The sequence below is a fragment of the Schistocerca americana genome, chromosome 6 (assembly GCF_021461395.2).
Source record: "Schistocerca americana isolate TAMUIC-IGC-003095 chromosome 6, iqSchAmer2.1, whole genome shotgun sequence".
Taxonomy (NCBI): domain Eukaryota; kingdom Metazoa; phylum Arthropoda; class Insecta; order Orthoptera; family Acrididae; genus Schistocerca; species Schistocerca americana.
The window spans coordinates 165,111,679-165,136,029 of record NC_060124.1 but is presented as its reverse complement, the minus strand read 5'-3'; the positions used below and the strand labels follow the sequence as shown (position 1 = coordinate 165,136,029).

General features: G+C 39.7%; 1 protein-coding gene across 1 annotated transcript in view; it reads right to left on the bottom strand.

Moving 5' to 3' along the window:
* Positions 1 to 24,351, bottom strand: part of LOC124619572 (KIF-binding protein) — a 109,251-nt gene that overhangs the window by 52,163 nt on the left and 32,737 nt on the right. The window contains exon 3 of the mRNA XM_047146062.1: positions 20,241 to 20,478. Within this exon, the coding sequence (XP_047002018.1) occupies positions 20,241 to 20,478 (238 nt within the window). The remainder of the gene's footprint in view (positions 1 to 20,240; positions 20,479 to 24,351) is intronic.

The following is a 24,351-nucleotide window of genomic DNA, read 5'->3' as shown; positions in this document are numbered from 1 at the left end:
ATATACTGTTGACCCTCTTTTCGCGTGTTACACTTTAAGATATATCACACAAATGTGCCAGTAAAATTTTTAATAATGACATAAATGTGTGATATTCAGTGTTCGAAATTCTTCTAAATGGCTCATCATCAAAGAGTTGATTTTTAAATGAGAGTCAAACGCTCTGTGATTTAATAAATTCATGGTACATTCTTGCACATAGTTCAACTTATGTAAAAGGATATTTACTTTGAAAGTAACGCTTTTCAAACCACTATTAGCAATATTTTCCCGCGAAATAGGTTCGTTTCAGCAGTTGCCAGAACACGTGGATAACAGGCGGCACCGCGCTTGGGTATCTATCATGATGTAGGAAGCCCTTATGTACGCACATGTAAAACATTGAAAGATCATGCATTACGTCATAAAAGAAACAAGACATCAGAGGATACTGCAAGAGCATCAGAATTTCGTGAACCATATTAAAATGTGCACATTTAAAGTGCATACTGAAGGGCACATTCGTATGTCCAGATTCCCAATGAAGTAGGCCTCGACCTGATATTAAGCTTTTCAGTGTGGTTTTCGGGATGTAAATTTTCTTGGAGCACCAGTACTGTATTATATCATGTTTGGTTCTTTATTATGGCATAATGCCATATGTGCTAGAAAATGAAAGCGTGCACTTGAAATGCAGCGAACAGTTGAAACTAGCCAGTACTGTGGAATTAAACATTTCGTTTCAAATACATTGACTGCCTCTGCGGAAAAGGTCAACATAAGACAAATTTCTTTAGCAAACAGACAAAAATAACTTCATTGTTCCGCAAGGCGATTAATTCTTGACTTTCAGAAAGGTGGAAATAAAATAAAATCTGAAACTAATGACATATTTCAGCCTTCCGTAATTATGTGAATGTGTTTTAATTCACTTGATAGCTCCCGGCCACAGATATCCGCTTTGTTTTCATTTGACGTGAGAGTAAACGAAGGGGAAAAAACAAAATCACTAAATGTAAACACGGGTCACATGGAGACTACCCACAATAACTCTGCGCAACAGCCCCGGATCTACGACATTTGCGACCCAGGTCAATACTTAAAAAAAATTGAATTTTCAAAATATGTTCATCTTTTAGCGCACATCTTTCTGATAAGTCTGAAACATAAAACATATGTATTCGAGGAAATGTAAGAGATATTATTTGGTCTTAAGTATGCCAAAGTGCAGTGCCACACCTCTTCATAAAGCATTTTTCTACTGCACGTCCAAACTATATTCAGGAGAGTGGAAATCTAAATGTCCTGTGGTGCGTCTCCTGCTCCCAGATGGCCGGTTTGACAGCCTGCCCCTTTTTAAAAAAATCTAGCAATTAATAATGGATGGGATTATTTGTAATCAAGAGAACAAGAACTCTTCAGAAAATCTGAAGAGTTTATTGCCTTTTAGTTAATAACTTGCTGTTTTGTGTAACATAAAATTAAATATAGGATATATAAAACCAATACTGACAAGAGATAAACAAGAAATTACACATTTCCTCAAACCCTAGCACCTAGCATTTCTCTCTCTAATTTGGCTACAGCTTTACATGGCATGCTTTCCTTTCTGCGAAAGAATCTATTACCTCATCAAAGTTTGTCAAACGTTTTGCTACATGAAAAATCAAAATGTCGTTATCTAATACTGAAAAAGCTGTTAATACAAATAATACCCAAGACTGGTGTGGTTTCTCGATCTGATTACGTCTATTTTGTCACTATCTGCTAGATAAAACAAAATAGGCCTTTCTAATATGGCAGCAATTTTGTAACACACCAAATAAACGAGACAGTTTTTGCACAAATGGCCATTTTTATAACACGACAGAATATAATCCAACAAGTACAAATATCAAATGCCTATTAGGTCTACTACAAGCAAGAAGCTTTATGTTAGGAAATAGTTTCACCCTTCATTCATAAGCACCAGATTCTCAAGCATGATATCGAAAAGTAGTATTACGAAATTTTTAATAAATCTGGAATCGTCTTATTTTTCCACAATTTGTGTGATGTCCCCGTTTCTTCTCCTTCCTCGTCCTAACAAACAATCTTGTCATCACCAATTCTGTAGCTATTGCTTCCACTGTCAAAATTTGTTCGCCGATTAACTTCACTAACCCTGACAGAATCACAGGTTTAGTTATCCCGCGATTATTTTCCGGTTAGGCATTATTACGTGTTCGAACATGTTTTCCACGTTACTTCCAGAATAGAACTTACGTGGCTGTTAGCTGGGGACTATACTACTGGTCCTTACTAGTATAGCGATCTGGCCAAAAATTTTCTGTCAAAATTTCATTTTCTTGGATACACTGAGAAGATAATACGTAATCTTTCTCACCTGTTATTCCTGTGAGTCGTTTATTTCCATTCTGATAGTCTGAATCTGTGGATTTCACTAGTTGTTATAACAATGCTGATCATTCGCAAATCCAAATCAACCACATAATCAGACAGCGATTGTCATTCATCCGTTCGTCTTTACTCCCTCAGCTCGTATAGCCCCGTCCCCTTCTGTCTGCGGAAAGTTTATTTCTAGATACAACGAGGATTCTCCTGACAGAGACATCACGTACACTGTGCATGCATTCAAAAGTCAACTTATGATTCATTCAGAAATCAAAATGCGTTCAAAAATGTTCAACAACCAACAGGGAAGCGTTTCAAAATCATATGAATAATCGATAGGCAAACGTGCGCTGGATGCTCGGTGCTTTGTGAAACAAGTTTTTTTTCCTCAAGAATATGAATTTGGCGCCCCCTTTTCCCGGTAGCACCTAGCTGCTTGCTGCGACTGCTTGCAAAGCCAACAGTCAGAAGCACGAGAATCTACTACTCAAACGTGACTCAACTGCGCATGCACATGAGACTGCGCGTAACTACTAAAACAAATCGAATGTAAACAGTTGCGACTTCATGCTCATTGGAGGCAATTTGTTGTTATGAAGCACTGCATACTCTTCCTAAAGCCTTAGATACATTTTCAATTGACAGACGCTTGCATGAGCACTGTGTGTCGTTGTTGTATATGGCATATTTCCTTTTCAATTTAAGTTATTTTCGTTTTTTTTTCTCTCGTTTATGTTTTATTGTTGAAGTATTATTCTGAAGTAGCGGAATACAGTAACATCCATTGTTAGAGTATCAGTTCTTACCAGCCAAAATTACAAAAAATTAACTGAAAACTAAAACAATGAGAAATTCCCGGAATTCTAAAAATATCCCAGGTTTTTCCCGGTTTTCTCCCGGATGAAAAAATTCCCAGGTTTTTACCGGATCTCCCGCATCGTAACACCTTGAATAAACAAGGTTAGGCTATGGGTGATAGTTTGCAAGTATTGGTCCACAGGGGTAGAGATTCTCTCTGAGGTTGGACAGTAACCAGCCACAATGGTTGGATTTAGATACTTTAGAAAGCATGTAAACTGTAGGAGTGCAGAGAAAGGTGCAGGTGAAAAGGGAGAGGGAGAGCGAGAGGGGGAGGGAGGGGTCCTGGTATGGGCCTAGAGATTTGAGGAGGGAATGGAAATCCTGCTGGATTTCTGGAATGGTGTCACTGTGGCAGGGTTTGTAAGGAATTCTTCCTGAAGATGTGAGGTTGGTTTCCATGCTAGGGCTTGGAGAATGATAGTGAGGCAGAGTTTGAGGTTAGGAAATTCTATAAAGTTACCAGGTAATGATTTGGTGGCAGGGATGGAGGAGTGAACTGAATTAGGCAGGGTTCAATATTGGTATTAGAATAGGACTGATTGTTAGGATTAGCGGTGAAAAAGTGTTTCCACTGTAGGGACCAGGAGGAGAGGCCTTTAACAAACCCAGCATGACTGAATCTGGGAGTGGGACAAAACATAAGGCCTTTGGAAAGGACTGTAACTTCTGTGGAACAGAGTTTTTTGGAGGACAGGTTCATGACTATGCTAAAGGTCTGTTTAGACACTGGAATCTGCAGGGTGTTGGGATGGAGTTTCTGAGGGTTTGGTAAATGTAGCATGTCTGCAAGGCAGGGTCTGACAGCTATGAGCAGTTGCGGGGTAGGTTTCATATCTCCAATGCAGGTTTTGACGGCGATGAGGGGTTGTGGGATAGGTTTCATGGAGGCTCTTGTGGTGTTGATGTATAACAGTAGTCCAATTCAGCACAGCCTCCTGCTGCTGCATCTAGCAGCCCTACCCAGTCTCCACAATACCCTTTTCTGACACACAACTAACCTGTATGGTTCACATAGTCCATTAATATCAACTTAACTTATTTTATTAAATTTTATTCATTTGCTCCAGTCTAGGGTGGTACTGGACCACGAGAGTGACGCTCCTTTGTGGTCCAACAGTAGATATGTGGGTATGGTAGATGTCTGGGGCGGTGAGGCATGGGAGACCTGTTTCCAGATAAGGTGGGGAGGATATCTTGATCTCTGAAGGTCTCAGTGACACTCTTGGCTATTTGGAGAGGCACTGCTTGCCACTACAGATGTGACGACTATGGCTGGCTATGGAAGGGATTTCTTACAGTGGAAATGGTGGCAGCTGCCAAAGTGGAGGTATTGTTGGTGGTTGGTAGCAGAGGTACTGATGTATCCATGCTTGCGGAGGTTGACATATAGGAAGGTGGTTTGTTAGACTAAGGGGGACCGGGCAAAGTGAATGGGGGAGAAGGTGCTGAGATTCTGGAGGAATGTGGATAGAGAGTCCTTGTCATTGATCCAGATCGTACAAGTAGTTGCTTTCTTGGTTGACGCAGAATTTTGAGACCGCTATTGTTAGTTCTGTAAATAGTTCTACTGGTGTAACTAAACTTTGGTTTTGTAGAAGTACAGTTTTTTCCCCCCCCAGTAACTGTAAAGTTTTACCATGAGTGAGAAGTGTGGGCTCTGTTGTAGGTTTGTGAGTAGTGGGTTATAGTGTGGGATCTGTTAAAGTATTTTCATTGGGAGGAATGCAGTGGGGAAGCCACTGGGCATTCTAGCAAGATCCTCCCCTGGGAATGCAGAATCTGTAGTAGAAATAAGTTGATAGAGGAGCAGGAGCATAATATCTGTGCTCTTCAGGTGCAGTTACATCACGCAAAGGAGGAACTAGATAGGTTGAGGAGGGTGAAGGGTGGTGGGGAATGGGAACTGGCAGTTGGCAAGAAGGCAGCTAGGAAAAGGAGGTATTTAGACAGTTACACTTTGTGTATATGCAATGGATCTGACCAACTGTCAGAGTTGAGTGGAGAGGAGCCTCGTGTAGCTGTAGATGCAGGGAACATGCAGCAGTCCTCAGCAGTTAGGAGGCCTAGGTCAGCTGCAAAGTCTAACAGAAGGAAGAAGGTTCTGCTGCTAGGTAGTTCGCACAGTAGAGGTGTGGGCCAGCAGCTGCAAGAAGTGTTGGGGAGCGAGTACCATTTCACCAGCATTGTGAAGCCTAGTGCAGGGTTCGCTCAAGTGACAGACAGCATAGGGGCATTATGTAGGAATTTTATGAAGGAGGGTCAGGTAGTGATAGTGCGTGGAGCAGGGAACAGTCTTGATAGGGACGGGGAATATGATGTAGGTGGTGACCTGGTAAAGAAAGCCACTCAAACTGGTGGCACTAATAGCATTTCGTGCAACTGTTTCTGTGTCATGATTGGCCTCATCTTAATGCGGCTCTTAGGTGCATTAACATGGGGCTGGGGAGGGTGCTGATGGCAGAGGGTGTGGGTCACATCTCAGTGGTGTCAGTTGGGTCTATCAGTAAATTGGGATTCACTAGGCATGACCTCCACCTCAATAGGTATGGGAAGGAGAGGCTGGCAAAGCTTATACGTGTAGTGGGTGGTGGTGGTGGTGGTATCACTCATGGAAAAATTCCTGTAGTAGTTGGTGTTAGAGCTGCACCTCTTTTAGACTGAAATCAGCTGATAGGTATACCTGCTAAAAGGAAGTCCCTCTAACTAAGGGCTCGCCTTCAGAGGATGTAATGTTTCCAAGTAGAGAAGGAATTAGCTTATTTCATCAAAATATAAGAGGTATTAAAGATAAAGTTAGTGAACTGCTTATAGATGTTGACTCTGAAATTATTGGTATATCAGAGCACCACTTAAATAATTTGACAATTCAGAGGCTTCCTTTACTAGAATACATATTAGTTGGCTGTTTTTCAAAGAGTTCCTTGCAGGGTGGTGGAGTGGTTATGTATGTAAAAAAACAGTATTCCATTTGAGTCGATAGATGTATCACAACACTGCACTGAACAGATATTCGAATGTTGTGCACGGGCAGTTGAAATTAGTGAAACTAAACTTCTAATTGTTGTTGTTTATAGGTCCCCTAACTCTGACTTCAGAGCATTTCTGTTCAAGCTAGAGAGGGTTCTTGAAACAATTTGTAGGAAGTACCAGAAATTAGTTATATGTGGTGTCTTCAATATAAATTTTGTATACGATGGTGCAAGAGAAAGGATGTTGGTAGATCTCATAAATTCATATGATCTGATGCAGACTGTGCTTTTTCCAACTAGGGTGCAGGGGAACAGTTGCACAGCCACAGACAATATTTTTATTCATTCTTCATTACAAGATGGGCATTCTGTAAGTAAAAGGGTGAATGGCCTTTCAGACCATTATGCACAAATTTTAACACTAAAAAGGTTTTGGTACTCAAAACAAATGTCACATTTAATTACAAACTATGTAGGAAAGTTAATCCAACAAAAATAGAGAGGAACAAGAGTAGTAGGATGTTTATAGTGCCGATAACAGATGATAAATATAATGCTTTCCTTAACACATTTCTCATGCTCTTTGAGAGTTGCTTTCCATTAGGGCGGCCGACTAGTGGGATAAGGATATCATGTAGAACAAAGCGGGAATTATATCAAAATGTTAGAAGTAGTCACAATCAAGCTACAGTAGCCCATTACAAACAGTATTGTAAGGCGCTTAAAAATGTTATTAGGAAGGCAAAGAGTTATGTGGCGTCCAAATAGAATCGCTAATTCACAGTATAAAATTAAAACCATATTGTCAGTTGTGAAGAAGTGTCCGGTCAGCAGCACAGGGTCGACACCATAAAGTCAGTTCGCAGTAAAAATATTTCTGTTAGGCTCTAAAATGGCTCTGAGCACTATGGGACTTCACTTCTGAGGTCATCAGTCCCCTAGAAATTAGAACTACTTAAACCTAACTAACCTAAGGACATCACACACATCCATACATGAGGCAGGATTCGAACCTGCGACCGTCGCAGCAGAGCGGTTCCAGACTGTAGCGCCTAGAACCTCTCGGCCACTCCGGCCGGCTTTCTGTTACTGATAAATCAGATATATGTACAGTATTTAACAATCATTTTCTGAGCATTGCTGGTGAATAAAATAAAAATTTTAGTTTCCACAGGGAATCATAACTTCCTTGGCAAATGCCTTTCCGAGACTGATGTCTGAAATACTCTGTGATACAGACAGTCTCCCTCTTGAGTCAATAATTAAATCACTGAAGACTAAGGACTCTCATGGTTTGATGGAGTGCCTAGCAGAATATTAAAGTACTGTGCTGCACATGTTAGCCCTGTATTTAGCCATATTTGTAATTCTTCCTTTAGGAATGGTCAGTTTCCTGAACGATTAAAGTACTCAGTAGTAAAGCTGCTTTATAAAAGGGGAGAAAGGGATAATGTAGATAATTTTACACCTATTTCTATGCCATCAGTGTTTGCTAAAGTTACTGAAAAGGCTGTGTATGTAAGGATAATTGATCATTTTATATCACACAATTTGATAACAAATGTATAGTTCAGCTTCAGAAGTCACTTAACAACTGAAAATGCAATATTGTCTTATTTTGTGAGGTACGGGATGGGTTAAACACAAAGTTTCAAACGCTAGGCATATTTTTGATTTAACTAAGGCATTCGATTGTGTTGATCACAAAATATAGTTCCAGAAGTTGGACCATTATGGAGTACGGGGAGTAGCTCACAATTGTTTATTGTTTCACCTCTTACTTTAGCAACAGACAGCAAAAGGTCTTTATTCACAATGTTGATAACGGCTGTGATGTGGGGTCTGAGTGGGATACAGTCAAGTGGGTGGTGCCCCAGGGATCAGTGTGGGGGACACTCCTGTTCCTTATTTATATACATGATAAGCCCTCTAGTATTACAGGTAACTCTAAAATATTTCTGTTTGCTGGTGACACTAGCTTGGTAGTAAAGGATGTTGTGTGCAACACTGGCTTGGTTTCAAATAGTGCAGTTCATGACATAAGTTCATGGCTTGTAGAAAATGAACTAACACTAAATCACAGCAAGACTCAGTTTTTACAGTTTCTAACATACAATTCAACAAAACCTGACATTTTAATTTCACAGAATGGGCATATGATTAGTGAAACTGAACAGTTCAAATTTCTAGGTGTTCAGACAGATAGTCGTGGAAAACCCACATTCAGGATCTTGTACAAAGACTTAATGCTGCCATTTTTACTATTCAAATGGTATCTGAAGTGAGTGATCGTTCAACACGAAAATTAGTCTACTTTGCTTATTTTCATTCACTTATGTTGTATGGTATTATATTTTGGGGTAACACTTTCTATTCTAAAAGGATATTTTTGACTCAGAAATGAGCAGTTCCGGCAATAAGTGGTGTAAGTTCACAAGTCTGGTATTCTGACATTCGCCTCTCAATATACATATTCCTTACTGTCATTTCTTGTTAACAATATTCACTTATTCCCGAGAATAAGCAGCTTTCACTTGGTTAATACCCGGCAGAAATCAAACCTGCATCTAGATCGGAGGAGAGGGATGGACTCAGTGGAGACATTCTGAGACGGATCTAAGGATTAGAGGAGGAACTGGAGATCCTGCTAGATTTCTGAAATGGGGTGACTGTGGCAGAGATTTTACGCAGATGTATCCTACAGCTGGTAGAGTCTCTCTGTGAGATAATCCCCGCAGTTCATAATGACAGTGGTGGAGCCTTTGACATCAGTTGAAATTATAAGGTCGGTATCGGTTTGCGGGTGGAGGATTGTGGTCCTTTCTGAGACTGTGAGGTTGATTTCCACACTGATGGAATTTGGGAATGATGGTGAGGCAAGGCTCGAGGTTAGGAAATTCTGAAAAGTTAACAAGGGATGATTTGGTGGTAGTAGAGATGGATCACAATTAGATGGAGAAGTAACTGAGTCAGGTTTTGAATTGAGTTTGACTGGTAGGGTGGTGGTGAAAATGTAGTGTTGAGAGTGGTGTGGGTGTGTTAAAGGTGCACTCCTACATCCTACATGCTTCCAAAAGTATATAAGCCTACAAAAAACAACAACCAATTTCTTTAGCAACTCTCCTCGGTTCCTGTTTCTTTTAACACCCTGCACCCTGCTTGTCACTGCTGATGCCACCTTCTTCTACCCTAAAATCCGAAATACCCACGGCCTTGCTGATACTGATCACTAACATCCCCAAAACTCGAATGACTCTAAACCTACAACCTCCTTCCTCATCTTCATGACTAACTCTATGTCTTCACTCAAAATTCATTTTCCTTTGAAGGCATTGCCTACAAAGAAATCTCTGGTACAGCATTAGTCATCAATGTGGCACTACCCTAGGCTAATCTCTTCATGGGTCATCTACAAAGAATCCTTCCTTGGCACCCAGAATCCCAAACTCCTCACCTGGGTTCAGTTCAATGACGACATCTTCATGATATGGACTAAGGGCGAGGATATTGTTTTCACGTTCCTCCAGAACCTCAACACCCTCCCCATTTGTTTGAACTGGTCCTCTTCAGCCCAGCATGACACTTTCCTTAATATCAACTTCCATTTCAAGGATGGCTAAATCAGTCCTCCAGCCACATCAGACCTACGAACCACCAACAATACCTCCACTTCAACAGCTACCACCCATTCCACACTAAGAAGCCCTTCCATACAGCCTAGCTGCCCTGGGTCATCACATCCGTAGTGATGAGCAGTTCCTAACCAAATATGCCAAGGGTCTAAGCACTTCACAGACCAAAATTACTCTCCCCACCTTGTCTACAAAAAGAATTACTATGCCTTGTCTCCCCAGTTATCTATTATTTCCCACATACCCAGTGTCTAGGCACATAGGAACAGCCCCTCTTGACTCAGTATCACCCAGGACTGGTGGAACTGATCCATGTTGTCTGCCTCTCCTCGTGCCCTGAAATGAGAAATAGCCTCCCCACACCTCCCAAAGTGGTATTCTGCTGCTCACCCAATTTACGCAATATCCTTGTTCACCCCTACTCCACCCCTGCTCCCAACACTTTGCCTCATGGGTTGTGTCCCTGCAGTAGACCTAGATGAAGATCTGTCCCATAAAGCCTCCCACTGTCACCTACCCCAGTCTTGACACAGACATCTCCTACCCCATCAAAGGCAAGGCCACCCGTAAAGGCAAACATATGATATACCAACATAGCTGTAACCACTCTGCTGCATTCTACGTGGGCATGACAACTATCACCCTGTCTCTGCACGAATAGTCACCACCAAACTGTGGCAGAGAGACAGCTGGACCACCCAGTTGCTAAGCATGTGCCCATCACACTGTGCTTCACATTAACATCTGCTTCACAGCCTGTGCCATCTGCATTATTCCCACCAACACCAGCTTTCATGATCTGCAGGTGAGAACTCTCCCTGAAACTTATCTTTCCTTCTTGTAATCCACTTGGCCTCAACCATTCCAAGTCTCTGTCCTCTACCTGCCTATCCTCTTCCCTGCTCCCACCCCATTATTACTCAGGCCTTCAATGCATCTACACAGTCCATTTCCCTTCTGTACTTCTTTCCTCTCTCCTTTCCCCACATCCTCTCCCCCACCATCTACAGCACTGCTTCCCAGTGCTGCACTGCCAGCCCTATCCTGTACCCACTACTTCCTTTCACACCATCACAGGCAGCACTAGAATTTTCTTCACCTCCATTAAGGTTCCTACCCACTCCAGCAAAGACCACTACTTACCTCAGATGCAGCCACAGTCTGTAAGAATGCAGAGGCAGAATCTAGCTTTAGCACCCAGAGATGACATTGGCAATGTGTGTGTGTGTGTGTGTGGGGGGGGGGGGGGGGGGGGTGCACATTCATGTGATGAAGGACAGCAATCTATCCTTTATTATATCCCAGATGTTTCACTGTTTTATATAAGTATTAGTAACGCTGCTGCATTTATTTGTTGGTTGACACAGCGTCAGTGACTACTCAGAAACAACTATAAAATTAATATCTGCAACTGAATTTATAAAATATCTGAGAATTTTGTTTTATGCAGAGGCACAAAAGCTCAAATATTATTAACTTCTAGAGAAAAATATTTATTGTTATATGAGTCAATAGTTATATAAGATAAGATAATTTTATTGTAGTTAGGCCATTACAACAATAGACAAATTTTTGTACAGCACAATCGTTACATTAATAAACAGAATAATAAAGCATTATTGTCTTACAATTCGATGTCCCGGTCAAAGAATTCTTTTAATTCATAAAAGGGGTTCGCAACAAGCCACTTATTTAATGTTTTCCTAAATTCACACTCTGGAAGATCTTGTACTGTCTGCAGACTCTTATTAAATAGTTTATAGCCAACTAGCTCATAGCTATTGACTGTATTTACTAGTCTAGAGTATGGTCTATATGTGGACTTGTTTTTCCTTGTGTTGTGACCATGGATATTATTTCTACGTTTTACTTCATGTAGGTTATTTTTTGCATAAATTAACACTTGGTATATGTACAGATTTATAACAGTCATTATTTTGAGTTCAGCGAACAAGGGCTTACAATGTGCTTTGTGGTGGGAACATGTAATGACTCTGATTGCTTTCTTCTGCAGAAGTAATATATTTTGAACATGGCTTGAGTTTCCCCAGAGAATAAGTCCATATGACTATAATGGTTGCAAATTCATCGACCTCCGTTATTGGGTGGAGAACTGTAGGGCCCCCCTAGACAGGTCAGGCGTGCACTACACACCGGAAGCAGCTACTAGGGTAGCAGAGTACGTGTGGCGTGCACACGGGGGTTTTTTTAGGTTAGAGGGACCCCCCCCTTGGGCGAAACGATAAAATACCTGACGGCTTACCAGAGAGGACATTATCATCGTTGATAAAGAACGTCCGTCCTCAGAGACCAAAAACAGGAAAAGTTAACGTAATATTGGTAAACTGCAGGAGTATCCAGGGCAAGGTTCCTGAATTAGTATCTCTTATTGAAGGAAATAGTGCGCATATAGTATTAGGAACGGAAAGTTGGTTAAAACCGGAAGTGAACAGTAACGAAATCCTAGACACAGAATGGAATATATACCGCAAGGATAGGATAAACGCCAATGGTGGAGGAGTATTTATAGCAGTAAAGAATTCAATAATATCCAGTGAAGTTATTAGCGAATGCGAATGTGAAATAATCTGGGTTAAGTTAAGTATCAAAGGTGGGTCAGATATGATAGTCGGATGCTCCTATAGACCACCTGCATCAGCAACCGTAGTAGTTGAGCGCCTCAGAGAGAACCTGCAGAACGTCGTGAAGAAGTTTCGTGATCATACTATTGTAATAGGGGGAGACTTCAATCTACCAGGTATAGAATGGGATAGTCACACAATCAGAACTGGAGCCAGGGACAGAGACTCTTGTGACATTATCCTGACTGCCTTGTCCGAGAATTACTTCGAGCAGATAGTTAGAGAACCAACTCGTGAAGCTAACGTTTTAGACCTCATAGCAACAAATAGACCGGAACTTTTCGACTCCGTGAATGTAGAAGAGGGTATCAGTGATCATAAGTCAGTGGTTGCATCAATGACTACAAGTGTAATAAGAAATGCCAAGAAAGGAAGGAAAATATATTTGCTTAACAAGAGTGATAGGGCACAAATCGCAGAATATCTGAGTGACCACCATCAAACGTTCATTTCTGAGGAAGAGGATGTGGAACAAAAATGGAAAAAATTCAGAAACATCGTCCAGTACGCCTTAGATAAGTTCGTACCGACTAAGGTCCAAAGCGAGGGGAAAGATCCACCGTGGTATAACAATCATGTACGAAAGGTACTACGGAAACAAAGAAAGCTTCATCATAGGTTTAAGAGTAGTCGAATCATAGCTGATAAGGAAAAGCTGAACGAAGCGAAAAAGAGCGTAAAGAGAGCAATGAGAGAAGCATTCAACGAATTCGAACATAAAACATTGGCAAACAATCTAAACAAGAACCCTAAAAAGTTTTGGTCATATGTAAAATCGGTAAGCGGATCTAAATCCCCTATTCAGTCACTCGTTGACCACGATGGCACCGAAACAGAGGACGACCAAAGAAAGGCAGAAATACTGAATTCAGTGTTCCGAAACTGTTTCACTGCGGAAAATCGTAACACGGTCCCTGACTTCAGCCGTCGCACGGACGCCAAAATGGAAAATATTGAAATAAACGATATTGGAATTGAAAAACAACTGCTATCACTTAGTAGCGGAAAGCATCCGGACCAGACGAGATACCCTTAAGATTCTACAGTGATTATGCTAAAGAACTTGCCCCCTTTCTATCAGCAATTTATCGTAGATCGCTGGAAGAATGTAAAGTACCTAGCGACTGGAAGAAAGCGCAGGTCGTTCCCATTTTCAAGAAGGGTCATAAATCAGATGCGAATAATTATAGGCCTATTTCCCTTACGTCAATCTGTTGTAGAATAATGGAACATGTTTTGTGTTCTCGTATTATGACGTTCTTAGATAATACAAATCTCCTTCATCATAACCAACATGGATTCTGCAAACAGAGATCATGTGAAACTCAGCTCGCCCTATTTGCCCAAGAAATTCACAGTGCCGTAGACACTGGCGAGCAGATTGATGCCGTATTCCTGGACTTCAGGAAGGCATTTGATACGGTTCCGCACTTACGTTTAGTGAAAAAAATACGAGCTTACGGAATATCGGACCAGGTTTGTGATTGGATTCAGGATTTCCTAGAAGAAAGAACACAACATGTCATTCTTAACGGTTCAAAATCTGCAGATGTAGAGGTAATTTCGGGAGTACCGCAGGGAAGCGTGAAAGGACCTTTATTGTTTACAATATACATAAATGACTTAGTTGACAACATCGGTAGCTCCGTGAGGCTATTTGCAGATGACACGGATGTCTACAAGAAAGTAGCAACATCAGAAGACTCGTACGTACTCCAGGAGGACCTGCAGAGGATTAATGCATGGTGCGACAGCTGGCAGCTTTCCCTAAACGTAGATAAATGTAATATAATGCGCATACATAGGGGCAGAAATCCATTCCAGTACGATTATGCCATAGGTGGTAAATCATTGGAAGCGGTAACGACCGTAAAATACTTAGGAGTTACTATCCGGAGCGATCTGAAGTGGAATGATCACATAAAACAAATAGTGGGAAAAGCAGGCGCCAGGTTGAGATTCATAGGAAGAATTCTAAGAAAATGTGACTCATCGACGAAAGAAGTAGCTTACAAAACGCTTGTTCGTCTGATTCTTGAGTATTGCTCATCAGTATGGGACCCTTACCAGGTTGGATTAATAGAAGAGATAGACATGATCCAGCGAAAAGCAGCGCGATTCGTCATGGGGACATTTAGTCAGCGCGAGAGCGTTACGGAGATGCTGAACAAGCTCCAGTGGCGGACACTTCAAGAAAGGCGTTACGCAATACGGAGAGGTTTATTATCGAAATTACGAGAGAGCACATTCCGGGAAGAGATGGGCAACATATTACTACCGCCCACATATATCTCGCGTAATGATCACAACGAAAAGATCCGAGAAATTAGAGCAAATACGGAGACTTACAAGCAGTCGTTCTTCCCACGCACAATTCGTGAATGGAACAGGGAAGGGGGGATCAGATAGTGGTACAATAAGTAAGGTGGCTCGCGGAGTATAGATGTAGATGTAGATGACACAATACTTTGGAAGAATGCAAAATACGAAATCTTAACATAGGCTGCTGGTACATATTTTATAAGACATCTTAACAAATAAATTACTCTAGACAGATTGATACTAATATATTTTATGTGTTGTTCCCAGGATAAGTTATTGTCTAAGTATATCCCAAAGAACTGTACATCATTAACAGGGCTTTAGTCCCTTAGGCTAAATAACATTTTTTGTGTCTTGTTCTCATTCAGGAGAAAACCATTTGACTTAAACCAATATTTTGCTTGGGCAAGTGTATTGTCCACAGAATCATTTAGCTTATTAAGGTCAAAATTGTAGTTTAGGAAGGTTGTGTCGTCTGCAAACAGGACCGTACTGGAACTTATAAAGGAGAGTAAGTCATTTATCATAACCAAAAACAAAAATGGTCCCAAGACAGAACCCTGTGGAACTCCCATCTTAGTATGTTTCTCAGTAGACTTTTCTGAACCAATACACACAAATTTCCTACAGTCTTGGAGATACGATGTTAGTAGTTTTAAGTTGTTTTCCGTGATGCCATATAAATGGAGTTTTGCTAGTAGTGTATCGTGTCCTACACAGTCAAATGCTTTACTCAGGTCACAAAAAGTCACATCTTAGCTGTTGCATTTTTTGGTGCACAAATATTACTATCATATTTCTGGAAAAACCAAGCCGTATCTGCAAGAGATTTCTTAAACTTATCAATTTTTCTTTCACTCATTGGCCTAGTGGTCACCATTTTTGATTTGGATGATGCATCACTAGGAGTGACAGGGCTGATCCTATTTGCATATATTAAGTACACTGATTTGTGGTCTGAAAAAGGGAACACTGTTACATTACATTGATCTTGGGCATATTTAAAGTTAACAAATATATTGTCTAAACATGCTAGTTCCCTGGTAGGTTTATAGTTAGTATACTGTAGGTTGACCTGCCACAATAGGTTTTTCAGGTCACTAACACTACCTTTATCAGTCAACATGTTAAAATCCGAATGAAGACCACCACCTATTACAATGTCATAGTTGGTAAATTTGTTCTCAGTAAGTGTACATAAGAGGATGTCCAATTTTTCTAAGAAAACACTAATAATACCACTGGGAGACCTGTACAATGATACTACTATTAGTTTCATACTACTAATAACTATACTAGTGGACTCAAAATTCTGTTCTTCACATAGATAATCTAAATCTAAGGTATCAATTAAGCAGTCCATTGATGAGTCAGCATAGATTGCTACACCACCTCTCTTGTGGACTCTTCTGCAATAACTGTTTAATAGACTATAATTTTCTAATTTACAGAATGAAAGTTCGGCTTCAGTGGCCCAATGTTCACTTAAATACAACAAGTCAAATTTATTCACTGATGAAAAATCATTTAGTGCCAGTTCCTTGTCGTTCAGTCCTTGAGTATTTAGAAAACCAATTTTTAGGTCTGTATTCTGTCCTTCCACATTCCTTGGATGATGCTTATTTTTGAACATTTTAGCTACTTTGTCCAGTTTTTCACTCCTACCAAGCCTTTTTAGTTTCCCTTGCTTCTTATTACCTTGCAAACATCTGTGAACATTCTACTGAGTGTTTGAGACCCCAGTCTATTTAGATGCAGGCCATCCTTTCCTAAGCAGTTTTCATTAAGAAATTTATTTGGATCAATGAACACTGCCCCAAGCATGTCACATTGTTCATTTATACAGGGTGTTACAAAAAGGTATGGCCAAACTTTCAGGAAACATTCCTCACACACAAATAAAGAAAAGATGTTATGTGGACATGTGTCCGGAAACACTTAATTTCCATGTTAGAGCTCATTTTAGTTTCGTCAGTATGTACTGTACTTCTTCAATTCACCACCAGTTAGCCCAATTGAAGGAAGGTAATGTTGACTTCGGTGCTTGTGTTAACATGCGACTCATTGCTCTACAGTACTCTAGCATCAAGCACATCAGTACGTAGCATCAACAGGTTAGTGTTCATCACGAATGTGGTTTTGCAGTCAGTACAATGTTTACAAATGTGGAGTTGGCAGATGCCCATTTGATGTATGGATTAGCACTGGGCAATAGCCGTGGCGCGGTATGTTTGTATCAAGACAGATTTCCAGAACGAAAGTGTCCCGACAGGAAGACGTTCGAAGCAATTGATCGGCGTCTTAGGGAGCACGGAACATTCCAGCCTATGACTCACGACTGGGGAAGACCTAGAACGACGAGGACACCTGCAATGGATGAGGCAATTCTTCATGCAGTTGACGATAACCTTAATGTCAGTGTCAGAGAAGTTGCTGCTGTACAGGGTAACGTTGACCACGTCACTGTATGGAGAGTGCTACGGGAGAACCAGTTGTTTCCGTACTATGTACAGCGTGTGCAGGCAATATCAGCAGCTGATTGGCCTCCACGGGTACACTTCTGCAAATGGTTCATCCAACAATGTGTCAATCCTCATTTCAGTGCAAATGTTCTCTTTACAGATGAGGCTTCATTCCACCGTGATCAAGTTATAAATTTTCACAATCAACATGTGTGGGCTGACGAGAATCCGCACGCAATTGTGCAATCACGTCATCAACACAGATTTTCTGTGAACGTTTGGGCAGGCATTGTTGGTGATGTCTTGATTGGGCCCCATGATCTTCAACCTACGCTCAATGGAGAACGTTATCATGATTTCATACGGGATACTCTACCTGTGCTGCTAGAACATGTGCCTTTACAAGTACGACAACATGTGGTTCATGCACAATGGAGCTCCTGCACATTTCAGTCGAAGTGTTCGTACGCTTCCCAACAACAGATTCGATGACCGATGGATTGGTAAAGGTGGACCAATTCCATGGCCTCCACGCTCTCCTGACCTCAACCCTCTTGACTTACATTTATGGGGGCATTTGAAAGCTCTTGTCTACGCAGCCCCGGTGCCAAATGTAGAGACTCTTCGTGCTCGTATTGTGGATGGCTGTGATACAACACGCCATTCTCCAGGGCTGCATCAGCGCATCAGGGATTCCATGTGACGGAGGGTGGATGCATGTATCCTCGCTAATGGAGGACATTTTGAACATTTCCTGTAACAAAGTGTTTGAAGTCACGCTGGTACGTTCTGTTGCTGTGTGTTTCCATTCCATGATTAATGTGATTTGAAGAGAAGTAATAAAATGAGCTCTAACATGGATAGTAAGCATTTCCGGACACATGTCCACATAACATATTTTCTTTCTTTGTGTGTGAGGAATTTTTCCTGAAAGTTTGGCCGTACCTTTTTGTAACACCCTGTATAGTTAGACAATGCTAATATACTGCTTTTGAGATTTCAAAAATCACGATTTGGAAACATAGCTGTGTGTTACTTCTTTTCTGAAACATTACCAGTTTGGGCCAAACAAGCCATCCTCGACAATAAAAATGACTTGTCTTATCCTTTGCCCTGACAACATATTGCCTCATGGTAACTTTGTTACTTTTGTGCATTTTGCAGTTTTGATACAGCACGAACAAGAGTGATTTTAATTCAAATGACCATGTTAGTAGCCATGATGTGTAATTAAAGTTTTTCTTAGTTCGACAATTTGGTAGTGCTTCAGTAACAAAGTGACCAACAACTACTGTGCCAAAACATGATTTTTAAAGGTATTTGAAGGCTGCAAATCAGAACCTCACACAAATATGATTTTTTGATTTTTGTGAAGTGTAGTTGTTTGGGATAATAGTTAAAAATAAATTTGTGATTAAAAATGGGTTCTACTTTCTTAGTGTGGCTACAGTGAGCAGCAATCTTCTACTGTTTGCTGATGGATACAAGACAGCATACAGGAAAGTATCAGTGTTACATGACTGTAGAAGGATACTGGATGACTTAGACAAAATTTCTATTTCAAGTGATGAATGGCAGCTTGCTCTAAATGCACAAAAATCTAAGTTAATTCAGATCAGTAGCTATGCATAACCTAGCAAACCCATGTAAAATGGTATGAGCACAAATGAACCCATAAGGATAGTAATAGGAAGGTCAATCGTCAGGTTCAGTTAACTGGGAGAATTTTACGAAAGTGTAGCTCTTCTGCAAAGGAGACCACATGCACAACTCCCGTGCAACTCATTACTGAATGTTTGGGATCCCCACTTGGTTGGATTAAAGGAAGACATCAAAGTAATTCAGAGACACATTGGTAGATTTGTTACCAGTAGTTTCAATCAACAAGCAAGTGTTGTGGAGATGCTTTGTGAAGTGAAATGAGAATATAAAACATTCTTTTCATGAAATATTATTGAGAAAATTAAGAGAAAAAGGATTTATAGCTGACTGTAGGATGATTCTACTGCTGCCAATGTGCACTTTGCATAAGTACCACAAAGCCAAGAGGAATTAGGGCTCATATGGAGGCGTACAGACAGTCCTCCTTCCCTTGCTCCATTTGTGAGCGGAACAGGAAAGGAAATGACACCCTCTGCCATACACCATACGGTGGCTTGCAGAGTATGCATGTATGTATTTGTATGTATGTACATATAATAGAGGGAAACATTCCACGTGGGAAAAATATATATAAAAAACAAAGATGCTTTAACTTAACAAACGAGAAAGTGCTGGTATGTTGGTAGACACAATAAAATGAAAAACACACAAATATTCAGGCTGTGTGTGTTTGTGTGTTTTTTATTTTATTGTGTCTATCAACATACCAGCGCTTTCTCGTTTGGTAAGTTAAAGCATCTTTGTTTTTTATATATATGTATGTACATACATACATACCGATGTAGATGTAATGACATAACAGTCTTTCAATTCATATAACAAACATGTGTGAGATTTTTCATCTTACAATACACAGCAGAAGGAAACATACAATCTCTAAAGGGCGCTAAAATAGTAATGTAAGGTGAAAAATGGCAGGTTACAGAAAATGGAGAAAATTACAGAAAAACTATGAATTAAAATGGGGCACATCTGGTTCTGCTCTACAGAGCTTAGGGATAAGCACACATGTTTCAGTTTAGGATGTAGTGTAAACTGCAAGAGGGTTCAAACCTCATTTTGTTCATAAAATTCAGGCCATCAAAAATGTGTGAGGATTTCAATCTACACATTGTAATATTTGCATTGATGATTTAATCTGACTATTAGGTGAAAGAGAAAGTTGCACAAACAGAAAAATTGTACATAACATGAAGAATAAAGGTCATTGTTGATTAAGTATCTTTATCTTACTTTTAGTCTTGATATGGACATCTTCAGAATATGTACAAGGATTTTTACAATATCAAAGTGACTCTCCCTGAAATACATGCTTACCTTTCCTCATCATCTTCAAAGAACGCAAGGTGGCTGAATAACTGGCTGTGATCTTGTACAATTTGAACATAATCAGAGGCGTGGCTATCAAGAGTGTAATACTGTTTAGCTTCATTTAACCATTCCTGTGTTTTCAGGAAAACTTTCCTCGCATCATCAAATGTGAGAATGTATTTGTCAGTAATTTGATCTTCGTAACTATTCACTTCTAGTGATGAAAAAGCAAACAGTACATCACCTACAAAAACCAACCACATCACTATATTAAATTACCAAATAGCAATATAGACTATATGACACACACTGTTTTATGCAAATAATTAAGATAAAGAGGCCATAAAACAATGTAGGAGTGCAAATAATGAAATACATTAAAATAATTTGTATTTTGGATCTATTGCATTCCAGCAGAAATGAAAATCCTGTCTGAAATATCAGAATAGTGTCAGGATAGTCAAAACATTGGGAGCAACCAACACAATTTATTTGCTAATCCTCACTTACAAAACCAATCACAATATTTATTGCTGGCTTCTTTTGCAGTAAATGTAACATGATAGCACAAAAATCAATTAAAAATACAAAAGAGAGTATGTGAAATACAATCATAATCAATTCAGGGTTGTCTTTTATTAGTAAATATGAACAAAGATATATTCACTCCCTGCAAATCACATGTGCCTTTCACAAATAGTCTTTCAAGAAATGCTATGTAGTAGCTTAAGAGATGGAAATCATTTAAAGAATTCTAAAAGTAGGACATAAAAAAAGACACAGTGGAGAAAAACAAGCACAGCACAGTAGAAACATTGAATTGAGCTAAACTTTCCAGATAATCACAGGTCAGAAACGTACCAATACTGAGCTATATCTGTAAAATGATAGCCAAGTGAGTGGAAGGGTGTGCATTTCAATGAATCTCCGCCAGATAGTATCTGTTATGCTAAGGAGTGCAGTTACTAATTAAATTATCTGAAGATAATGGTTTCAGTTGAATAGTCAAATGTTGGCAAACCTGAAATTCCTATCTGTGGCAAATTACATTTGACATGAATTTTCTGGGATGTTTTCTGAATAAAGCTTGACTATTAAATCAATCATACTTAAAGTACTACAATACCATTGACTTTTTAAGATGTTGCAGTAAGATGGTCAACATATGGTACACCAACGCACAATGTAAATTCTTTATTGAATTTCCATCACAGTCACATTTAATTATGCTGGTGACTAGTTTTGAACTACAAACGTCGTTTTCACACCAGGCTATTTAAAACAGCACTGATGGTGCTTGGTTTCTTGATGGTCAATTTGCATATAGGTAATATACACATTATACATAGTCAGATGGAATGTCAGACCAACTTCACAATGTAGATGTGTTCGCAAAGTGCAGTTTGTGTTGGAAATACATTAACTGCAGTGTTATTAATAATGAAATCAAAAGACCACATGTTATAAACTTATACAGAGAGTATGAATGAACTTTTATCCTAATAAGTACAGTAGAGTAGTGTGTGTGAACTAAGGAGCTTAGTCAGATAAAACAGCAAGGCTAGACTCTCCCAAACCAGATAAACTTCTGTGCACTTATTGAGTGGCTGTCGTTTTATAGTCACTGCTTCACAATGGTGCATTTCTTATTTGTGGTTATTGGGAAAATTCTGAAATTAGAAGTAAAAACATTAAACAGCCAAGACTATTGTAGCGCAGCATTTATTCTGATTACCGGCTTCAGTAAAACTCTGTTACATCTTTGTATGTTATCAATACACTTCAATGAAACTCAGCTATGCGCACATTATACCTTATCACAGCATAAAAAGACATCACTAGAACATGAAAATTAGTACACTGGCATGTCAAGTATAAAATAATCATTACATAAAATGCCACGCATATTGCACCGACTATAAATGCAACTGTATGAGTATGAGCACGTACAGTCAGTGCAATATGCAGCATTTTATTTAATCATTGTTTTATAGCTGACATGCTGATATACTATGGTTTTGATGTTCTTGAAATGTCATTTTATGACACAACATGGTGCAATCTGCACATGGGTGAGATTCACTGAAGTGTACTGCATAAGATCTGAAGATGGCAACTTAGTTTACTGAAATTAATAATGAAAATAAATGCTGCACTATAATGATGGCTGTTTAAAGGTTTTATTTCTAATTTAATATTAATCTATATTGCCCACATAGTTGAAGAATGTCAAGCATGTACAATACTGGAAAATTTTGCTTCAGCTGATGATGTCCCCAATACTGCTCTGAAATTATCAGAATGTTTTCCACCACCCTGAACTCCTCTACTATCTAATACAAAATTAATAAATATACCATTAATTTCAACATTACTGTGCACACTGGTTTCCACGGCATGGGAAAATTTGCAATAGTGTGAATAAAATCTGAAACAATTGGCAAAAAATGTGTGGAGAAAGTCGTACTTCATCTAACTATGACAGACACATCAGTGAGGCACTGAGGCTGTTTGTGTCATTGCACATAATAACCAAGTCAATGTTTGAGGCTGGAAAAGCATTTGTTGCTTTTAGAGTGACTGAAGGGAGATACTGTAATAGCCAACTTGATCTAATGGCATTTGTAAGACGACCAACCTGATTTTCGTCACCTCTTCTCTGCCTTTTTTGGTGGCACTCCAGTCTGTAGCTGTGAAACTGAAAATCTTTATGAATACTGTATAGTATTTTCTTAATAATGTGTACAACACCACAATTTTGGTTTCATTTTCTGATACATTTATTATCTTTGTTGTCCTATTGTTGAGGTGATGACCATTTTTTTTTTTTTTTTTTTTTTTTTTTTGTAAGACAAACAGCACATAAGCCAGGTTAGCTTTCACAAGCAACCACAAGTCAAATGGCACATAAGCCAGGTTAGCTGTCACAAGCAACCACAAGTCAAATGGCAGAATTCATCAGACAAATTAAATTCAAATTACTATACAATCAAAGCCCTTGTGAAGGTCACAGAATATGCTAGTGGGATAGGTTTACTGTTTACCTCTATTAGGATGTTCTTCATGAGGTACTGTATAGCTTCCACAGTAGAGTTCTTCAAAAAACACCATCTTAGCCAGAACTGCTACTTTTCAGTGCTACGATGATTTATGTAAATTCCTCTGGCATAGTTCTTTTCAGATTAATGGATGCTGGTGATGTAAACTCTGTATGCTGGAGTAAATCTAATATATGAACATTTGGTTGTTAGTAAACAGATGCAACATCTGCTTTCCGTGAGAGGACATAATTACCAAACTTGGTGGCCAATGATTCAGTGTGTCATTATATCATTCTGCCATGACAACTATCTGGGGCTTCAATTTCATTCCCACAATTACTTTTGTTTGTTACTTGTTTAATGACATTCCAAACCACTTTTATTTTGTCCATGGAGTGTGTGTGTGTGTGTGTGTGTGTGTGTGTGCGCGCGCAGCAAGTTGTCCTCTTATTTTGGCAACAGACTGTACAATTTAACCAACCTTGACATGAATGCAATGCAACCACACACACAAAACTCATCTCTCCACCACTCTCTAAGGACAGAACATTCTGAATGATAGTGCCAACAACTTGTACACTGGAGTGCAGATCACTGGCAGACAGTTATTTTCATTGCTACACGTCACTTACCTTCCACATTTCAGCTTGATGAGAAACCAGAACATATCATCCAGTAGTATCCAACAAAGAAGTACTTTTGAACTAAGCATAATCTGAGTGTTGGACAGTACACCAAAGAAATGCAATTGTACACATCTCCAGAGACAACATCCATTATGTTTATTACCAAAGATTGTGAATTATTGGCACAACACTTAGAATGTGGAACAGATCTACACCACACTTGTCTGCCCCCTCTTTAGTATTGCTCTGTGGTGTTGGATGTGATCACACAGGGCTTATCTTATGGGTTAATATCTTAAACAGTGCAAATTCAGTGCATCAAGTGGCAAACTAGATCTTTAGACCGAAAACCCGTAATGCAGAATTGAGTGTTGTTAGGAGGTCTGTGTCTTCTTTCAGCACTCCTCCTCAGCTCTTGGAGCACCTTTGCAAGAGTGACATTCGCTCTCT